General features: G+C 39.4%; 1 protein-coding gene across 2 annotated transcripts in view; it reads left to right on the top strand.

Moving 5' to 3' along the window:
- The window catches only part of snx25 (sorting nexin 25), a 33,131-nt gene that overhangs the window by 4,805 nt on the left and 6,456 nt on the right, over positions 1-21,870 (top strand). For both annotated transcript variants that reach the window (XM_061928135.2, XM_061928134.2), the window contains 11 exons: positions 4,937-5,021; positions 11,767-11,983; positions 12,420-12,592; positions 15,369-15,555; positions 15,965-16,035; positions 16,604-16,794; positions 18,092-18,223; positions 18,304-18,453; positions 18,546-18,671; positions 18,786-18,950; positions 19,902-20,033. In XM_061928135.2, coding sequence (XP_061784119.1) covers positions 4,937-5,021; positions 11,767-11,983; positions 12,420-12,592; positions 15,369-15,555; positions 15,965-16,035; positions 16,604-16,794; positions 18,092-18,223; positions 18,304-18,453; positions 18,546-18,671; positions 18,786-18,950; positions 19,902-20,033 — 1,629 coding nt within the window. The remainder of the gene's footprint in view (positions 1-4,936; positions 5,022-11,766; positions 11,984-12,419; positions 12,593-15,368; positions 15,556-15,964; positions 16,036-16,603; positions 16,795-18,091; positions 18,224-18,303; positions 18,454-18,545; positions 18,672-18,785; positions 18,951-19,901; positions 20,034-21,870) is intronic.

Genomic DNA, 21,870 nt, shown 5'->3' with positions numbered 1-21,870 from the left:
TGTAGTGTCGTAAGAGGCACATTAATAATAACATTTAATTTTGATCATGTTAAGGATACACGGCACATTCATTTAATCATCACAACGTTCTCTTTTTCAACAACATCACTGAGTATTGCTCACTGCAGACTTCAGGACAGCCAACAAACATAATAAAACATAACTTACTGTACAATGTCTGCTGTCAATAGGATTCTGACTGCTAGGATGTTCATATATTCCCATTTAGATGAAAAATGTCTTAGTCCTTGTGAAGAAAAGAGGGGTTGAACCAAGCGTATTTTCATGTCATTCCTGGTCTAAATTGGCTGTCAAAGTGTACCAACTTGCTGGAATGCGTCCTCGTCCTTATATTATCCAGGTGGGAGGCATGATTTATGATATACAATAAAGTTTGACGAGCAAGGAAGCAGCAGCTCATCAGTCGATCATGTCAACGTTTGCACACAAGCTTGATCACAGCGCCACTATAGTTTGTGTGCGTCGCCACATATAATAACAATATCAGTAATACTTTAATGATAAATGATAAATGGGTTATGCTTGTATAGCGCTTTTCTACCTTCAAGGTACTCAAAGCGCTTTGACAGTATTTCCTACATTCACCCATTCACACACACATTTACACACTGATGGCGGGAGCTGCCATGCAAGGCGCTAACCAGCAGCCATCAGGAGCAAGGGGTGAAGTGTCTTGCCCAAGGACACAATGGACATGACTAGGATGGTAGAAGGTGGGGATTGAACCGCAGTAACCAGCAACCTTCCGATTGCTGGCACGGCCACTCTACCAACTTCGCCACGCCACCCACGTTAATATTCAAGTCATGAAATGTAAATGGAGTATTGTTGGTGCTTTTCGGATGTTTTTTTATCGGGTTTTATGGACGGAATAGAGGACCTCCCATTGGCTAAGCTGTAAGCGGACTTTTATTAACGTTTATTTGCGAGTTAGAATGCATTAAAAAAAAGAAATTTTCCTCATCCATCCATCCATTTTCTACCGCTTATTCCCATTGGGGTCGCGGGGGGCGCTGGAGCCTATCTCAGCTACTTTCATAATTATTGTGAACGGTAGGTAAAATTCCATAAAAAAGTGCAGTTCCCCTTTAAGACAAACAATTTAAAAGGTCTAATTGTACAGTATTCTTCATATAGTAACATTGTTGTACTCATGTGAACCAATAATAAATTGAATACTTTTTAATGCAACTTCTGGTACTGCACTGTTTTGTTGGTGGCTTTTCATGGTGAGATTTAAGCTTCAGCAGGTGTTGAAGCTTCCATCCGTTAAATGTGATTTCAGGGTAGTTTTGATTTGTTTAAAATGTGAGAAAGACTGCTCACATGCACATGGACAGACAAACGTGACCAAAACAGCAATACTCACACGCTGCACTGGGTGGTATGTGACTGTCCTAAAATGTACGTTACTCATCAAATGTTTTTCTTTTCGCCATCTCCTTCTCAAAAGGGTTTTATCCACAAAAACTACAGAGCTAAATATTGTTGTGAAATGCGGAGCGTTTACTTCTTGACCTCACAACAAATGTAGCTGTGACTGGCTCAAGCCTTACAGGTTGCTGGAGCCAAACCCAGGTCTGAACTCAAGTGGTAGAAAATGGATGGATGGAGGGATATAATGTTTTAAGGCGCTAAAATTTTTCTGCGAGTCAGATGCAGTCATCAAAAGAGCCACTTCTGGCTGACAAGCCATAGGTTCCCTACCCCAGCTCTGAAGTGTGTTTTTTACTCGATTAACAGAACAAACTAATCGATAGTTTACTCAATTACTACTCAATTCTACTTTTATTATATCATGTCTTTGTCATTATTGTGGTTGCCCTGATTTGATTAAGGTTTGGACAATATTGCAAAGTTTGATATTACTGATATTGCAGAAGCTTTTTCAAAAAGTTGCAATGTTTTGAGGATTCTTTTGCATCAGCTTTTGATTTTACAAATTTGTTATCAATGTTTTACTGTGAACGCAGTTAATGTGAAAGATATATTTGAGTTTCTTAACATTTTAACATAGTACATCATTTATGTTTAGTCACTCACGTGCATACACCATTTGAGAGTGAGACAGAAAAAAGCAAGCAAGCCTAGTTTTCACCATTTACAATTGAACAGGACCATTCAACCAAATTGTTTCCTGGTGCCACATTTCCAGAAAGCAAAGGATCAGGGGACCAAACCTCTCCCCTAACTATTATTTTTATTTTGAGGACCAGCATTCTCTAAGGGGGCCTTTGTTTGGTCTATTTTTGTGTCAGAGTTACACATTTCAGAAAAAATAGCCCTGTTGTGTGGACGCTGCCCTGTAGGAGGTTAAAATGTCAACGCAGAGATCTGTAACAGAAGCGCTCTTTTGTTTTTATCATGTATTTATAAATAACTTGCAGCAAAAATGTTAATGGATCTTCAAAGTGAACTGAACCGTCAGTTGAATAGTCATGCAGTGCAGCATATTTTAAAGTTACTTATCTTGTTTTTTTCGGTACTTGCAACATTTTCAATCAGGGTCGCATGCCGTGTCGGTTGTCCCCGTACAGATACCTTGCGGGCATGTTTTGTTGTTGAAAAGTGGCGGTCAAGCAATTTTCTTTCACTTGTGTTGCACCCAGCGCAAAACAATGTTCCACTACTTCCATTAAAAACATCATGATTTCTTGACAAATAATAATAAATAGTGAAGTAAAATTTGTTGACAAATGTGATGACTTTTTACATGACTCCAGAACCGCGCCTCTACCACCACAGGTATCTTGGAAGTTTAGGGGAAACGCAAATGTATTTTCTAATATAGTTCATCTTTTGGAGCTACACACGGGAACACAAACACTGGATACACCTGAATAAACCTCACTGTTCTGCGTTTTTTTATAACGTAAATGAGGTAAGCATTGACGTCCTTTTGAAGAAACGTGTATGAATAGCACCCCAGAATAAATAGAGCAAAACAGAAACCCCCCCATGTCTTTTCTTTCCTCTTTCATGCCGTCTCCTTTGTCCTTTGTTTCACATCCTCAATGTTGGTTCATAATAGATAAGGAGCAGTCATGCCACTGAATTTGTCCACTCTTGACACAAAGTGCAAACACGCGTACATGCAACTTGTAGCAAGGGAATCTGTCTTTAACAAGCAGAGCTGCATCTGCATGTGTTCACCTGTATGCTCTGATAGCGTATTGCTGTTGACACTGACAATGTTGCATGCATTTCTCTTGTCAACATATCGGCTGCATTGTTCTACCTTTTTAAAGGGGTACTATCCTACATTTGCAACTTTTCAGGTGTATTTGACAGTACGTGTTTAAAATGTTGTACTCGTGTTCTATATGGTGTGGTGGGAAGTGGCACATATCACAAGGTTGGTGGTGGGTTTTTTACATTTTCACATTGAACGGTCGGTCGGGTATGAAAACTTCAACATTTCCATAAGATCTTTTGAATTTCTCACATCACAACTTTATGAAGGTCATGTAATGTACAATGTAAAAAGGCAGCCAGGAAGTGTTTTTTTGTGTAAAAATTGTGTATCTAAACTGTCATAAGGCTGCAATAGGAGTTTTGTTTTCTTTAGAACTAAACACCTACTTCATGATTACTGCTTTCTTATCCCGCCACTTCATGGACAGCTGTTTTGTCAACAAAGCAGTTATTCAATATTAATCAAATTATATCCAATATCAAATTCTCTTTTACTGTTTGCTGATAACCTGTGCAGCTGTGAGCGGTGGCGGGAATTTCAGGGGCTTTAGTCCAAACTCTACCCCTGACCAATCGCAAAAGATTGGCGTGGTTGGAGGAGGAGGAGGCTGCTGTATCCCAAATTTTGGCCATGAGGACAACAATGCAGATTTACCCTGTACATAATTTTATCACAATCAACTTTATTGGCCAAGTATGTTTAACACACAAGGACTTTGACTTAGTAAACTGTGTTCTCTTTGTTCAATGCAAGAAACAATAAAAACGCAACGTGAGAGCACAGTACCATGGCAGCCAACCGCGGAGCATCATTTTCACATTTATTAAAATAATTGTACTTCAGTCATCCCTCGCCACATCGCGCTTCAAACATTGCGGCTTCACCACATTGCAGATATTTTTATATTGTTTAAAGGATATTTTATTTTGGTCCTAAATTAAGCATTGTCAACCATAAAAACTGCTAAACAAACTAAAAATATCAATACTAAGTGCAATAGTATTGTCCACCAAACCAATCTGATTGGGTCAGCCTCAGGCAGCATAACTATACTGGATTGAAATAGTGTAACAGTGATTAAACTGTGTTTTTTTATGTTTAGAGGTCTCTAAAAATGTTGAAAACATATTTAGAAGGTTGTGAACATGTTTTTATGCTCCAGCTATGAATATATTTGATTTATAATGATACGTACTTTACGGAAATTCATGTCCGCCCTGAGATCGGTAGGTTGTGAGTTCAAACCCCGGCCGAGTCATACCAAAGACTATAAAAATGGGACCCATTACCTCCTTGCTTGGCACTTAGCATCAAGGGTTGGAATTGGGGGTTAAATCCCCAAAAAAGATTCCCGGGAACGGCCACCGCTGCTGCCCACTGCTCCCCTCAACTCCCAGGGGGTGATCAAGGGTGATGGGTCAAATGCAGAGATTAATTTCGCCACACCTAGTGTGTGTGTGACAATCATTGGTACTTTAACTTTAACACAAGTATTGTGGTCATGTTCCGGACCAATTAACAGCATTAATTGAGGGAAGACTGTATATCGTAGTGCCCCATTGGTAATCCAATATCATTTTAACTAACCTTGAAATAGGCAGGATAAGACCTCCTTAAAGTTCACCAGACTAACAGTTCCAAATACGTTGTACATTTCCTGCTGTTTTTCAAACTTTTATTTGATTCACTCAAGTGAATATTGTGATACCTGCTTTTCAGACTCAATTTGTGGCGCCAGCACAGGAATCGAGCCAGAGTCGGAGGGTGGTGATATCACACAATGTGGATAAAGCCCTGAAGGAAGGTAAATGAGTTCATATTTTGACATACATTTTAACTAAGGATGGGCATACAGTAGTAATACATTACTTACTGGTAATTGTTTTGTAGTTGGATTTGTTTCCATGTTATATTGACATGAAATATACTATACATCATCCATCCATCCATTTTCTACCACTTGTCCCTTTTTGGGAACATAATACTATGAGGTGTCCAAGCTTCATACTGAGGTGCGCAATGACAAAAATGTAAGGATGCAAGGCCAGCTATGATAATATTCACCTTTTTGTTCATTAAACATATATGAATCAACACAGTCTCTATTTTTTGTCTTTTCATTGTGGCCCTACTTCTCTTTGGTAATTGTCTGATGCGGGCAGTGTTTCATTTTATTTGTACATTATGCTGCAAGCCAATAAGGAATGAAAGCGTAGGCTGCAAATTGCCCTGAGACCTGACTCGACACCCCCACATTACACTATTATATTGTTGTTATTGCTGACACATTTGTCTTGACCGCTTTTGTGGCTGCTGCCACATGAGTGGAATTATCCCATTTATTTTAAAGTGATGTATTACACCATCATTGTCATTTGGAGATATTGCTTTTATTGTAGTAGTCCAAAGGACAGTTTGAATTTTGTGTACAATACTGTAGATTATTACACTGTGTTGTTACAGAAAATAAGAAATTGATATTGCTTATCTTGATCAGGGTCAGGGGTGAGCTTGGAAGCCTTGAAGAAAAAGCAAGGCCAGCAACACACGTGTCCGTCTAATAATTTTAATACAAACTGCGCAGGCGCTCCCAAACATAGACCGGTTTCGAAAATGTCTTCGTCAGTGTGCACATTTTCGAAATCGGTCTGTGTTTGGTAGCGCCTGCGCAGTTTGTATTACAATTATTAGAAGGACACGAGTGTTGCTGGCCTTGCTTTTTCTTTAAGTACACTTTTTGCTGTGCACCTCTGTATTTTTGTTTTATTATGATTTTTGGAGAGTGCGTGTTTTTTGAGCTTGGAGCCTTGCCCAGTTGTTTTTTAGGCAAGATACAACCACAACTGGTCACCAGTCACAAAAGACAAACAATTAACATAATTCACACATACAACAATTTAGAATCACCAGCTAATCAAATACACATATTTTAGGACTGTGGGGGGAAATCTAAGCAGGCATTGTAAAAACATGCACATAATATACAATGAGATATATACTGTTAGACAGTGGCAATGCAAAACAAACAAACTAAACAAAATATTTTTTGTCAAAAATGTCAATCTACTCTGTCAATGAATAGTAGACTGTGAAAACTTTCTGTCCTATTACGAATACAAATCACATTTTAGTCTGGGAAAATGCCTGCTGTGTCACCATGTCTTCTGAATTTAAGAAAACCTCAGTTTCCTAAAAACGGCTGATAAATAGATATTTGTTCTTCCCTGTTACCAGAGACAGACACTGATCAGGCCTCCTGAGTTATTTTGTTTGGCCCGCAAAAGGGTCTCTTCCCAAATGTAATACATATTTATACTGACCTTTGAAGCTCACACAATTTTTGATGGCATGTCCACAAGGCTAACTAGTTTGTCCATGCTATTTAAACTAATCAAAGGAACTTTATTATTTACAGTTACGATATTTATGTTTCACGCTTAAAATTGTTGTTTGAACCTTGGCCCTTTGCACATTTTCACCTTGGCTTTTGGAGGCAAAAAATTGGGCACTCCTGTGCTAGAGGAACTAACAAACAGATGGCTCCTTTTATTGATACAGAGGGTGTATATTTGCACATGCTAAATATGTGTTTGGAAAAAAGAAATGTTTTTTAATGAATTCAAATTGATTATTTGTCCAAGGTGACGCTGGTGTTGTTTTTGTTGAAAACTTACAACACACTGTGTAGTTTAGGGCAGAGGTTGTCAAAGTTTTTATGCGGGGCCCCCTTTAAAGGGGAACTGCTCTTTTCTTTTTTACAATCATTATTAGGGACAAGAACACACGCCTTTTTTTTACGATTTTAAAGATGGTGAAAAAGCGCTTGAAAGATGCGGCTAATGGGAGTCATCATTGTAGCTTTCAAAGCCCTATAAAACAACTTCAAAACCCTCCGGCAACGTTTTATGTACACACTGCAAGTCTATATATAATGTAGTAACAGACACCTTTGTAACCAGTGTTGGGTTAGTTACTGAAATCCAGTAACCAGTTACAGTTACTAGTTACTTTATTTTAAAAGTAACTCAGTTACTTACACCAAAAAGTAATGCGTTACTGTGAAAAGTAACTATTTAGTTACTTTTTTTTCTTTTCTTTTTTTAAGGCTCCCATTAATGCCCTTTTAGCCTTCAGATCAGTACTGTTATTGCACTAGAGAATAATACAATCTGTTGATCAACTTGGTATGCATTTGCATCACTGAACTCTGCTAAGCAATGTGGTCTACATACAACACACAAAGACAAAGATATGTTTCAATGGGCCAATTTATTTCAGGCCAGAACAAATTGACAAAACTATTTTAAATAGCTGCAACATAACATACATAAGTAACAAACAGCATAATAACAACATGTCACAACATAGCTGTAAAGCTGGCTTCCTCCAAGGAAGGCACACATGACATACACAAAGCCTAACCAGGCATTTTTTTTCTCTCAAGGAATTCGGAAATAAAATCATGTCTTCATGAGATCAACACTGTACTGAAGCCCAGAACACTCCACGCATTTCCCTAGTTTTAGTTTAGAGATAAGGAAAGATTGGCCTGGCCAACTAGGATCCCTCTTTATGTTTGTGAACTTTATAGTCCATACATTTAGAGTGATGTAATAATCAAACACTCTAGAAGTCTAGAATGAAAGAGTATATAAGAGAATTGACAGAGTGTGTGTACCTTCAGTGAGGGATGAGGAGCAGAGGCAGAGTTTTGAGTGTTTTCTTTAGCTCGCTTTCCATGTTTATGTACTCACTGTCCACTGTGTCCAGCTGCCTAAAAGCGGGTGACTCCACTGTAGAAATAGCCTGCATGTCTTCTCGCACCTGTGATGAGGTGGCGACTTGTCCAGGGTGTACCCCGCCTATCGCCCGAATGCAGCTGAGATAGGCTCCAGCAACCCCAAAAAGGGACAAGCGGGTCTTCTAGCACATATAGCATATTCACCCCTATACAATATCCTACCCTAATACCCTACTGTGCAATATTACCCTTCGAGTGCAATACATCCGACACTGATTGGTATTTATTACTCCGGTACTCTTGTCTTGCTCTGTATATTGTACAGTATTTTGTGTTTTGTATATTGTACACTACAGGATTGCTTATTATTTTTATTTGATAGTAGTCTGTTTATTTCAATTCTTAGTTGTTGTTTTTTTCTCTATTACCTCTTGTGTAATTTATTTTTATCCCATATTTGTTCCCACTACCGCACCTTAGATTGGAGTCCTTTATCTCGTTATATGCAAATATAATGACAATAAAGTCCATTTTATTCTACTCTATTCTATTTTTCTATACGCTGCAATGGCTCTATCAATGTTGTCCTGGCTGTCCTACCTGTAGCTCCGTTAAAATCCAGCCGCTGTTGGAGGTGGAGGTGAAGTGTGTCTCTCTTTACTAGATTTGTCGAAGCCTTTTGCTTTTGTAGCTGTTTCAGCAGATTTGAATTGCTGTTTTGGACAGTAGATAGGATCTTTGATCCAAGACACAACTTACATTGAACTAAAATGTTATTTTCTTTGTGCTCGACAAAAGAAAAGTAATGAGTATATCTCCATGTTAAGAAACTTGACTTCTGGCTCCACCATGATGTAAACACAGACACGCCCCCCTGCCCCTACCCACATAAAGCGCGCCTCTTCTTTTCCTTGTGACACAGTAGGACGACACCGCAGCGCTCCAATAAAACACACTCAGATCTTCTGTTTCTAGCCGATACTACATAAAAAATAACGTAAAAAATAAGGCAGTAACGCATCATGCAGTAACGATAACTGAGTTACTGAATATAAAAAGTAACGCGTTAGACTACTAGTTACCGCCGAAAATAACGGCGTTACAGTAACGTGTTACAAAGTAACGCGTTTGTCTCAACACTGTTCGTAACATATGTAGTAATATGTTCAATATTTACCTTATTTTGATCATTTTAATCATTTCCGGAACTGATTTCTTCCACGCATTAATTTCTGTTTACATAGCAGCGCACTTATGACTTCAGGCAACAATTTTGCATCCTACTTCCGAAATCAAACTCAAGTGTATTTTATAATCACGGCAGACTTGGTAACAGACAACAAAGACGACTATTTTTGGACAAATGAAGATTCACAACCTTATCTTTTTGAAGCTAAATGTACGTAGAATGAACTGCTGCTTCGAGAAGCCAGCACAAAGGAAGAGTGAGACGTTAGAGCAGACGGAAGCCAGGAGGGTGAGGTGAAAGCGATATTGACGCTATAAATATTGAACTTGGAGCCAAACTATTTTGACATAAATGGATTGCTTACCCGAAATCAACAGGGAACGTCCCCGGTCAGCTGGACCAAACAAGCAAACACCGTGTGAGTCACTTTAATATTGATCGTAATATATGCAGCCGGCCATGCGTGTTAGTACAACTACAGTACATACAATGTCTGGCTAACTCAGCTGTGTACAAACAAAACATGAAATATGGGCTAACACTTTACGGCTACTGTAAAATGATTGTTCATGTTTTTCAATCAGTATAAATTGGTGTCGTATTGCAGTGTTGTGCATTACAAACTCAAACGCGTTTTGTGTTGACGTAGAAGCTATCTTATCTCTTGCTGTAGGTAGCTTTTACGGCTAATACCGTAGCAAGGCGGTGTGCGACTAAGCTAGAAAAAGAGTTCCTCAGTGTTCGCTTTTACAATAACAATTTCGCTACAGCTTGGTTGTTATACGGGTTTGGGAACGTAATTAAGTATTGTAGACGGTTTTTGAAGTGATTTAGAGGTAGAATTGATTGCTCTTATTAGCTGCTTTGCTAGCCACCAAGAACAAGACAATGTTTACAAGTTAGACTGCAAAAAAACAAAACATTTTGTCTTCTTGTCTCTCATGGTGATTGTGAACTATAGGCAAAATTCCCCAAAAAGTGCAGTTCCCCTATAAGAGGAAGAAAATGTCACTGTATTGATTGCACTTTTTGACAGTTTGATGAGATACTGAATTTGGGTTTTTCCCACCACTGTAAGCTATAATAATTTAAATGATTAAGAAATTAAGGCTGTCAAAGTTAACGCAATGAGTTAACAAAAGTTTCCTTTAACGGCACTATTTTTTTTATCACAAAATAAACGTGCTTCCTGACCCTCAGTCCATATCGCAGGGGTGGAAAAGCAGCAATGTTCCAACTCTTGTTGAGTCACAGAAATTAATAGAGTGCAAAAATGGACAAATAACAAGTATGTTGAATGGCAAGTTTAGCTTCGAAGCCCTGACAGGTCACAGTTATTTCCATCAACATTGCTGTGAGTTGAAAGCTTGCAATGTTGGTGAGTTAGGGGTTGCTGTATTTTTGGTTTTGATGTGTTTCAGATGTGAGAGACTGCTCACATGCACATGTATAGCCAAACATGGTCAATACAGCAATACTAACACGCTACAGTGGGTGGTATGTGACAGGAAGCTCCTTTCAAGTTTTGACAATCAGTAGGTCTTTAGCTTGAAGTTTATTAATTTTCTTTATATATTTTCGCTCTGTCCATTTGTCCTAAAATGTACGTTACTCGTCATCTTTTTTCCTTTTCGCCATCTTCTTTTCAAAAGTCTTTTATTCACATAAACTACAAAGCTAAATATTTGATTGAAAAGTGTGGGCTTTTACTCACAGCAAATGTAGCTGTGACTGGCTCAAGCCTTGCAGGTAGCTGGAGCCAAACCTGGCAATTAACTCAAGCGGTAGAAAATGGATGAATGAATAAAATACAATCGTGTGCTTACGGACCCTGCAGACTGTATTGATCTATATTGATATATAATGTAGGAACCAGAAATATTAATAACAGAAAGAAACAACCCTTTTGTGCGAATGAGTGGGGGAGGGAGTTTTTTTGGGTTCGTGCACTAATTGTAAGTGTATCTTGTGTTTTTTATGTTGATTTAATAAAAATAAAAATAAAATTTTTTATTTTTTTATTTCTTGTGCGGCCCGGTACCAATCGATCCACGGACTGGTACCGGGCCGCGTCCCGGTGGTTGGGGACCACTGATATAATGTACACTTATTCAGCCTGTTCACTATTCTTTATTTATTTTAAATTGCATTTCAAATGTCTATTCTTCGTGTTGGGTTTTATCAAATAAATTTCCCCCAAAAATGCGACTTATACTCGTACGACTTATATATGTTTTTTTCCTTCTTTATTATGCATTTTCGGCCGGTGCGATTTATACTCCGGAGCGACTTATAGTCCGAAAAATACGGTACTTACGGACAAAACGCAAATAATCACAATTAAATATATTTATTGTTTGACAGTCTCAGAATAATTATATTCTAGGGATATTTCACTCTGTGTGTAGTGAATCTGTAGACTATAAAGAGTTTCACTTTTTGAATTGAACGAGTAGTGAAATAAATGTTTCTATTGAATTGAGATGCACCCGTATACACAAAATGTACAGTATATCTTTTAGCTTTGTCTCTGATGTCTTGTGTTTCTTGCTGTTATAACAGTCTGTATTGTCTTCCTCCAAAAAAGATAATCTACTTCGAAATTTGTTGTCTCCACAGTGTTGGACTATGCCTACAGAGACTACATCCTGTCTTGGTACATTCCTTTGAGCCGTGATGAGGGCCAGTTGTACACCATGTTGTCGGAGGATTGGTGGCAGATGATTGGGCAGTTGAGATTCCGACTTGCTGATATAGATCTTGTTAACGTGGTGTGTTATGACACAATCCGGATTTTACATAGACACTTCACTGCCCTCAAAGCTGCATCTGCAAGGTACACACACACACAATTACACCCATAACAACCGTTGAAATAATGAATGGTTAACGATGTGGTGTAGTTTACTCATGTAATGATGTCACCTCTGTGAGTGAGGACAACTTTTGCACAGAGCTCTGACTCACTATGTCCACTCTCTGCCCTTTTTGTTTGTTTAAATGGAAATATTTACATCATTTGCACTCACGTTCTGCTTACTAACACTCTCACTCACAAGTGCAAGCATTCACTCATTAACTAGTTTTATCTTAGCAAACCAATCGAGACATGTTTAATGAGATCAGTCTTCCCATTTGTCTACAGTATGTGCTTTGAAAACAAATGTGTCCCTTGAAAGATATAATATAGTGCTTTGGATAACATCAAGAAGACTTTTAGCAGCAACCATCAAATTGACAGCATACCTTCACTGTGTGTCTTTCTAATGCAGACCGGATGAAGGAGCTCGGCCGTTTCCTCTCCATTCGAGTTTGGTCAGTCCTGAGTCAGAGCTGGCCTTCCTGCGCTGTGTAGCCAGAATACTGCTGCTATGTCTACTGCCACAAAAGGATGCCAAGTCTCACACACTACGCTGCTGCCTCACAGAAGTCATCACAACTAAAGGTATTGACAGAATCATGAGCTTGTTTTTTTGGGTCACTCTGTGTGATTGTGTGTCAGTACCTTTAGAAATTGCAGATGTTCAAGTTCACACCCCCATGTAAAAAAACAAAACAGTAAAACATGTTCAATTGGGAATAATGACACATATAAAAAAACATAACTTTTTCCTTTTAAATGTAAGCAAGTATAATTCATACAGATCTGTCACAAACTAACTTGAGTAACTTACCGGTCAAACGTGCCCTAAAGGGAGGCGTTAGGATGGCATCCTGGCCAGATGCCCAAACCACCTCATCTGGCTCCTCTCGATGTGGAAGAGCAGTGGCTTTACTCTGAGCTCCTTCCGAATGACAGAGCTTCTCACCCTGTCTCTAAAGGAGCGCCCTGCCACCCGATGGAGCAAACTAATTTCGGCCGCTTGTACTCGTGATCTTGTCCTTTCAGTCACAAACCAAAGCTCATGACCATTGGTGAGGATAGGGACGCAAATTGACCGGTAAATTGAGAACTCTGCCTTCCAACTCAGTTCCTTCTTCACTATGACGGATCGATACAGGGTCCGTATCACTGCAGAAGCTGCACCAATCCGCCTGTCGATCTCACGATCCACTCTTCCCTCACTTGTCAGCAAGACTCCGAGGTACTTGAACTCCTCCACTTGGGGCAAGATCTCCTCCACAACCCACAATCAATATAGATCAATACAGTCTGCAGGGACTCTGACTTGGAGGTGCTGGTTCTCACCCCAGCCGTGAACCAATCCTATGAGAGCTGAAGATCCTGGCCAGGACAAGCCAGCAGGACCACATGTTCAAAAAGCAGAGACCTTATCCTGCAGCTACCAAACCAGATCCCCTCAATGCCCTGACTGCACCTACACATTCTGTCCATAAAAGTTATGAACAGAACAGGTGACAAAGGGCATCCCTGGCAGAGTCCAACCTTCACTGGAAACGGTTTCCACTTACTGCCAGCAATGCGGACAAAGCTCTGGCACCAGTCATACAGGGAACATACCGCCACAATCAGGTGGTGCGATTCCTCACAGGACTTCCCGAGGGACACGGTCAAATTCCTTCTCCAAGTCTACAAAGCACATATAGACTTTTCAAGCAAACTCCCATTCACCCTCGAGGATCCTGCCCACAGTTTCATGACCAGGACGAAAACCACACTGCTCCTCATTAATCCGAGGTTTGACTATCCGGTGTAGCCTCCTCTGCAGTACACCTAAATAGACCTTACCAGCAAGGCTGAAGGGTGTGATCCCACAATAGTTGGAAAACATCCTCCTGTTCCCCTTCTTAAAGAGAGGAACCACCGCCCCTAAATATCGCAATAAGAAACTGGTAATGGAAACCCATATTTATATTTCAAACACCCAAATATTGCTAAAACGTTTTTGCGCTCTTATGAGGTAGTATTTGAGACATTTCGATATTTAGAGGTCACTTAAGACCGAACCGGCGGGGCGCCAATGCAGGACAACTCGGGCAGACGGGTCATCTTGGTCTCACTTCAGATTGGTTGGTCGAGAGGGGGGACGTCTCACGGGTCCCTTCCCAGGAATAGAGGCTGACCCGCAGGCTCGTTGTGGTCTCACTTCAGATTGGTGGGTCGGGAGGGGGGATGTCTCATGGGTCGCTTCCCAGGAATAGAGGCTGACCCGCAGGCTCGGTGAGACTCAGATGTCCGAAAGATGTCAAGGGGGTGGAAGGACACCCGCTGCCTTTGTCTACTACTGACATCACGTCAACAGTGGTGACTGCAATATCTTCCCCAAAGTGGAGTCTTGCAGGATGAGATTTTCGAAAAATTACGACTCATGACGCAAAACACCCTTTAATGGTAACACCAACAGGTACGTTGTCAAAATTTTTGAAATATCGCTTTTATTTTGCAAAAAATTGCACTGGAAATGCAGCTACAGTCTAGCCCTTCAACCACGCTTTTGTATGTTGAGGGGACTATCTCCCTCTGACATCACCTCATTACGCTGTATTTAGCTACCCTGTGCTGTAAAAAAAGAGGAGAAAAGATTAACAAACAAATGTTTTCACCAACAATTGGAAAATTTGCTTGGTGACAAATGCTGATTTGCGTAAAATGCAGGGATCTACTGTACATATAATCTTTATCCATTTTTTGCATATATTTCCGATGTTTACTATGAGGGATGTGAATCTTACAACAACTCATGATTCAATTTGATTTTGATACTAGGTTTGTTGGTTTGATGCAGAATCAATTCTCAATTCAAACTGATTCTCACAATGTGTTATCAAAACAGGTTACAGGTTATAAAATCTCCTCCTTTTGGCTGGTGATGTATGACGTACACGCACAGCGAGTAAGCTTAAAGTTGGCCTTAAAAACGTGTTCTTAAAGGTAAAGTTTTGAAAATGTAGAATTCTCTCAGAATTGCAACAAATACAAATTGTGATTTGAATATGAATCAAATATTTTTGGGCAACACCCCTATTTACTATGCACCATTGTGAATCCATCTTATCCATAGATAAGATAATAAATACATTTTTAGTCATATTGTAGCACAATTTCATTCAAAACTGTTTACATCTTTTTGAATTATGCTCTTCTAATTTATATTTGAATGTGGGTACCACTGTCTTCCATGGGTGCGAAAACAACATATTTATGTTTGTATTACATGGTTTGTATTAGCGATATGTATGAACACATGTGTATTCCAATGTCCACTGACTGTAGAACAGAATAATTGCTTTATGTCATTTGTGTTGCATATGCATTGCAGTGTTGAAGCCTTTGGTGGAAGTGCTCAGCGACCCTGACTCCATAAACAGGATGCTGTTGGCTCAACTGGAGCAGCGGGAGCATCAGACTGAGCAGCAGAAGAAAGCTTACACCTACGCTGCCTCTTATGAAGACTTTATCAAGCTGATATCAACCTCCACAGATGTCCTTTTCCTCAAACAACTCAGGTATGACATTTAAAACATGCTCAAGATGTGCACAATATGTTCTATGGCATAGCACGGCTAAACAGGATGCGTCCGTCTGAGATGTGCCATGTACACAAGCTTGTTTAGCAAACAGTGTTAATGACACATCTTTTTGCTGCTGTGGGGGTTACCATGGGAGCAGACAGTGCCTCTATGGCATTATGAGCCACCTTGATGCAGAACCGATGTCCTACTGCTATGTCTCATTAGTGTGGCTATTTACTTGGTTTGGACATGTTGCAGATACATGAATCATTTCTTTGCAATGCTGTTTTTTTAAAATGCGTAACAAATATGCTTGTTATACTAGTTTTACATTATGACATAATACTTTATTTATTGCTACATTTAAAGACAAACCTTTCCACATGTATTTTCCTCTCTGCAGGTATCAAATAGTGGTAGAAATTATTCATGCCACCACCATCAGCAACCTGCCTCAGCTCAAGAAACAGAAAGGTACCTTAAAATATTTATATTTTTTTCATTAATTTCACATCCTTTTTCCACGGTAATCAAACTTTTGGGCTTTCTCTTTGTTGGTTTGTTCTTTTTCTGTCTCAGCTTTACAAAATTATTTGCTAACTTAGTTAAACTCTTTGTTTTATTTATATGACTGACAACATTTAAGTTGTACTTTATTTACAAATCAGATTTCCACTCAAAAAGTGCAGCCATTCTCTCAATGCTAAGTTACTTGTTGGAGCCCCCTGGTCTAAATAATATAGGATAGCAAGAGTCTATTTTACAGTACCGTATTTTTCGGAGTATAAGTCGCACCGGAGTATAAGTCGCACCTGCCGAAAATGCATAATAAAGAAGGAAAAAAACATATATAAATCGCACTGGAGCCCGGCCAAACTATGAAAAAAACTGCGACTTATAGTCCGAAAAATACGGTACTTTATCAAAGTTCCAAAAAGCAATATGTTCTGAACCTGGCTTACCCTTCTGAATGCAAAAAAGCAGTGACTTAATGCCTTCACACCAAGTAATTGTGTTGTCTGGTTTTCTCCATCTCTCTCAGAGCGAAAAGGAAAAGAATCTGCAGCCATGAAAGCAGACCTGCTGAGAGCCCGAGATATGAAACGATATATCAATCAGCTGACTGTTGCTAAGAAACAATGCGAGAAACGGATCCGTCTGCTCGGTGGACCAAACTATGAGAACAATGAAGGTGGAGGAACTGATGACAGTGATGATCCTCAAAGCCAGAGGGTACTCTTTTGACATACTCTAATTGTTGGCTGAAAATGACTTATTCTAAAATAACTAGTGGTACCTCGGTTTTCTGTAGTGATCTCTTCCAAAACGTTCTGTCAGAAAGCCAAGCAATTTTTCACATCAAAAATAATATAAATCCAATCAATTTGTTCCAAACACCCAAAAGAATTATCACAAAATAGATTTTATACAGAAGAATTATAGTTTTATGTTCACAATGTGAAATACATACAGATGACAAATGAAATGGATAAAAATCACTTTTACTCTTTATTGAAAATTTGTTGTGAACACAGAGTGGAGAGGGAAGTTGAGAGCCATGTGGTTGCTGTTTCACTCTATTAACCTTAAAGATTGGCAGTTTAGAGCGGTTTACTTGTTTGCTTGAATTGTATTGTAAATCTCAGCAGCAAGTACAATCATTACACACACTAGCCAAGCTCACTCTCTGTATTGTGACTTTCTTAAAACTCACTAGAAACTTTTACATTACAACCCGTTGTCGTTCTTTCTTGTATTAAATTGTGTTTATCACCTTTTTTTATTAAAGTGCTGGCACTGGAGATGTATCTAAAAATGCACGAACAATGACTGTGTGCCCACACAACTTTATTGACGTCACACACATGCCCAAGACAGCCCTTTACAATACATGTTAAAGTTAAAGTTAAAGTACCAATGATTGTCACACAATCATTGGTGAAATTTGTCCTCTGCATTTGACCCATCCCCTTGTTCATCCCCTGGGAGGTGAGGGGAGCAGTGAGCAGCAGCGGTGCCACGCCCGGGAATCATTTTTGGTGATTTAACCCCCAATTCCAACCCTTGATGCTGAGTGCCAAGCAGGGAGGTTAATGGGTCCCATTTTGTTAGTCTGCAGTGGCGTCACACTGTAGTGATGCCACAATCCCACAGCAGTGTGCTTTGACTCCCAACTTTCTTTTGTGGCTTATGTTGCCGCCCTACTCAATAAAAGGTACATAGACTGAGTCACCACCAACACGTCGGATTCTGTTTTTGGGCCCTCAATTCCACAGAATAATATACTGGCAGACGGGCTAGTTTGTTGGGCTCAAACCGGGGTAAACCTTGGGCGAAAATATAAATCAAAATTCAGATCATATGAAAAGTGGGGTGTACAAAAACCAGGGTACCACTGCATAAAGAAAAAAATGCCTAATATTGATCAATAAGTTTCTTTCACACTGCTGCCGACAGCCTTCTATATTATGATAATTCTGGCTATGCTTAAGATGCAGTCTGTATCTTTATCTTTTCTCCTTGCTTCCAGATTCTCCTGTTTGATGACATCATGTGCAATCCAGGTTACAGGGAACATTTCAGAGATTACATGGAGAGAGTAGATAAGAGATCACTGATAAGCTTCTGGGAATTGGTGGAAACCCTGAAAACTGCCAACAAGGTCACCCATGTTCTAACTCAATGAAATGTTGACTACAGTATAATGCATGTGGGTTTGTGTTATTTATTCTTGTTTAACAGAATGAGGTGCCCCAAATCGTCGGGGAAATCTACCAGAAGTTTTTTGTGGAGAGCAGGGAAATTCCAGTGGAGAAGATTTTGCTTAAGGAGATCCAACAAAGTTTGGTGGGGAACAGAGGAACTCAAGTCTTTGTGAGACTACAGGAACAGGTCACTATGTCTGTCAGCCCACATAAAAAATGTTGCCTGAATAGTAGTCACTCTCAAGATGTTCTAAAATGTCCCTACTTGTCATTTTCTAGGTGGCTGAGACAATGAGAGAGAGTTACTACCCCTCTTTCCTGGTTTCTGATCTGTATGAGAGGCTGATCAGACGAGACGAGCAGCATAGCCAATCACAGTGTAGCACTGAAGAAAAAGAAGAAGGGGTCAAATACAGTCACACCTTTATAACATGCGTGCACAATATCTGTTTAAGCATTGTTGTTTAGATAATTCTTACTTTGTATACATCATAGAAATGTGTAATTGTTTTGTTGCAGTGTCAGGGCCTAGATGCTGTAGAGAAGGTGTGTGATGAGGGCAGTAAAGGAATCAACGAACAGGCAAGCTATGCCGCCACTAAACTCCGCCAGCTCTATGACAAATTGGAGTACAAGAGACAGGCCCTGGGCTCTATTCAGAATGCCCCCAAACCAGATAAAAGGGTAAGGAAATGAAGACATATAATCTCTTATACTGCACTCTCTGAGGTTGTTGCTCAAATTTGACAGAACCGAAAAGTACAAATTCTATAAAAGGATTTTGTATCTGAGTGAATTTGTAAGTGCATATTTTTAGAATTTCAATCATGTTTTAAAGGGGACCTTTGATGATTTTTTTTAATCTACATTTAAAACACTTCTGTGTTGTCCAGATAATACTTATTGGATATTCTTTGTTAAGAATTCTGGGTACCGTATATTTTGCCCCACGGTCACTGTTATAACCTGTTTTTTGATTCTGTGAGCAAGATGTTTGATTTGAAGGTGTTCCCAGATTGCAAAATAAACCACGCCCCACCCTCTCCAAAAGTATCATTTGAAAATGTACACTGTTTAAATTATATCTTGAATTTGTCACTGCTTTTTTTCCAGACATGGTCAAAAATAAACTTCATAAACATTGTATACAGTGGATTCACTCGGTCACAACTTTAGGTAAACTTACATGCTCGCCAATCGCTTCAGAGCTGCATAAAAAAGCAGCTTTTAAGAGCATTAATGTCACTGCACGTCAGTGTTCTTATGCTCATGCCAAGATTAGATGAAAATAATACTTTATATTACCTTCTTTTGCTTCCTCAAAGCCTGAAGCAGAGGAGGAGCAGCTCCTTCTTATCTTTTCTGAGAGCTTGACTTAATGTCCAAATAATTACGTCCACCTTACTGTGATGTCACAATGTAGCCAAACTGCAAAACCCTCGCAAACAGACGCATCCACAACTGCATGCAAACTCACACCAATGATTTAACGCTTTGGCATCGTGTAACACAAGAATCTAACATTGTAACAATATTTGTAAGTTAGAAAAGATGAAATTCAGCCGAGGTCCCCTTTAATGATTATTAATTAATAATTGGTCATGAGGTTCCCTGTTGTTGTTTTTGTGTTTATAGATTGTGAGCAAACTAAAGGAAGAAATAGGAACCATGGAAAAAGAACATCGTGAACTCCAGCAACACATTATCAGGACTGACTGGTGGTGTGAAAACCTGGGCCACTGGAGGGCTACCATTACTACAGCTGAAGTAATATTTATTTGATGTCATTTATTTATTGTGTAATTTATAATACATAATCGTCCTTTGTCCTATAAATTCTAATGGTGTCGCATATTACATGTTTGGTAGGAAAAAAACATTTGCTAGACACATTCCGAAGTTGGCACGTTGTGTAAATCGTAAATAAAAACAGAATACAATGATTTGCAAATCCTTTTCAACCTATGTTCAATTGAATAGACTGCAAAAACAAGATACTTAACGTTCGAACTGGAAAACTTTATTTTTTGCAAATATTAGCTCATTTGGAATTTGCTGCCTGCATCATGTTTTAAAAAAGCTGGCACAAGAGCTATTGCAAGGAATTTAGGGATTTCACCTTCTACGGTCCGTAATATCATCAAAAGGTTCAGAGAATCTGGAGAAATCACTGCAAGGTTGAAAACCAACATTGAATGCCTGTGACCTTCGATTCTTCAGGCGGTACTGCATCATAAACCGACATCAGTGTGTAAAGGATCTCACCACATGGGCTCAGGAACACTTCAGAAAACCACTGTCAGTAACTACAGTTCGTCGCTACATTTGTAAGTGCAAGTTAAAACTCTACTATGCAAAGCGAAATCCATTTATCAACAACACCCACAAACGCCGCCGGCTTCGCTGGGCCTGATCTCATCTAAAATGGACTGATGCAAAGTGGAAAAGTGTTCTGTGGTCTGACAAGTCCACAATTCAAATTGTTTTTGGAAACGGTGGACATCGTGTCTTCCAGAACAAAGAGGAAAAAAACATCTGGATCGTTATAGGTCCATTGGTAGAGTGGCCGTGCCAGCAACTTGAGGGTTCCAAGTTCGATCCCCGCTTCCGCCATCCGAGTCATTGCCGTTGTGTCCTTGGGCAAGCACTTTACCCACTTGCTCCCAGTACCACCCCCACTGGTTTAAATGTAACTTAGATATTGGGTTTCACTATGTAAAAGCGCTTTGAGTCACGAGAGAAAAGCGCTATAAAAAATATATATATACGGTATATATAATAAAAATAGGCGCAAAGTTCAAAAGCCAGCATCTGGGATGGTATGGGGGTGTATTAGTGCCCAAGGCATGGGTAACTTACACAGCTGTGAAGGGACCATTAATGCTGAAAGGTACATACAGGTTTTGGAACAACATATGTTGACATCCAAGCAACGTTATCATGGACGCCACTGCTTATTTCAGCAAGACAATGCCAAGCCACGTGTTACAACAGCGTGGCTTCATAGTAAAAGAGTGCGGGTACTAGACTGGCCTTCCTGTAGTCCAGACCTGTCTCCCAATATGAAGCCAAAAATACCACAACAGACTGTTGAACAACTTAAGCTGTACATAAAGCAAGAATGGGAAATAATTCCACCTGAGAAGCTTCAAAAATTGGTCTCCTCAGTTCCCAAATGTTTACTGACTGTTGTTAAAAGGAAAGGCCATGTAACACAGTGGTAAAATTGCCCCTGTACCAACTTTTTTGCAATGTGTTGCTGCCATTAAATTCAAAATGAATGATTATTTCCCCCAAAAAATTAAGTTTAACAGTTTGAATTAAATTGTATTAAATATCTTGTCTTTGCAGTCTATTCAACTGAATATAAGTTGAAAAAGTTTTGCAAATCATTGTATTTGGTTTTTATTTACGAATTACACAACGTGCCATCTTCACTGGTTTTGGGTTTTGTAACTTTATTTTAATGTAATTAATATTCTATTTATGAATGCAATTCTTATTTTCGCAGTATGTATTTATCCTATCCATCCACTTCCTATACCGTTTGCCCTCATTAGGGTTACTAATAAGTTGTAGCCTGATACCGGGCATGAGAAATGAC

The sequence above is a fragment of the Nerophis lumbriciformis genome, linkage group LG35 (genome assembly GCF_033978685.3).
Source record: "Nerophis lumbriciformis linkage group LG35, RoL_Nlum_v2.1, whole genome shotgun sequence".
NCBI lineage: Eukaryota > Metazoa > Chordata > Actinopteri > Syngnathiformes > Syngnathidae > Nerophis > Nerophis lumbriciformis.
This window is presented reverse-complemented; position numbering and strand designations above follow the sequence as displayed.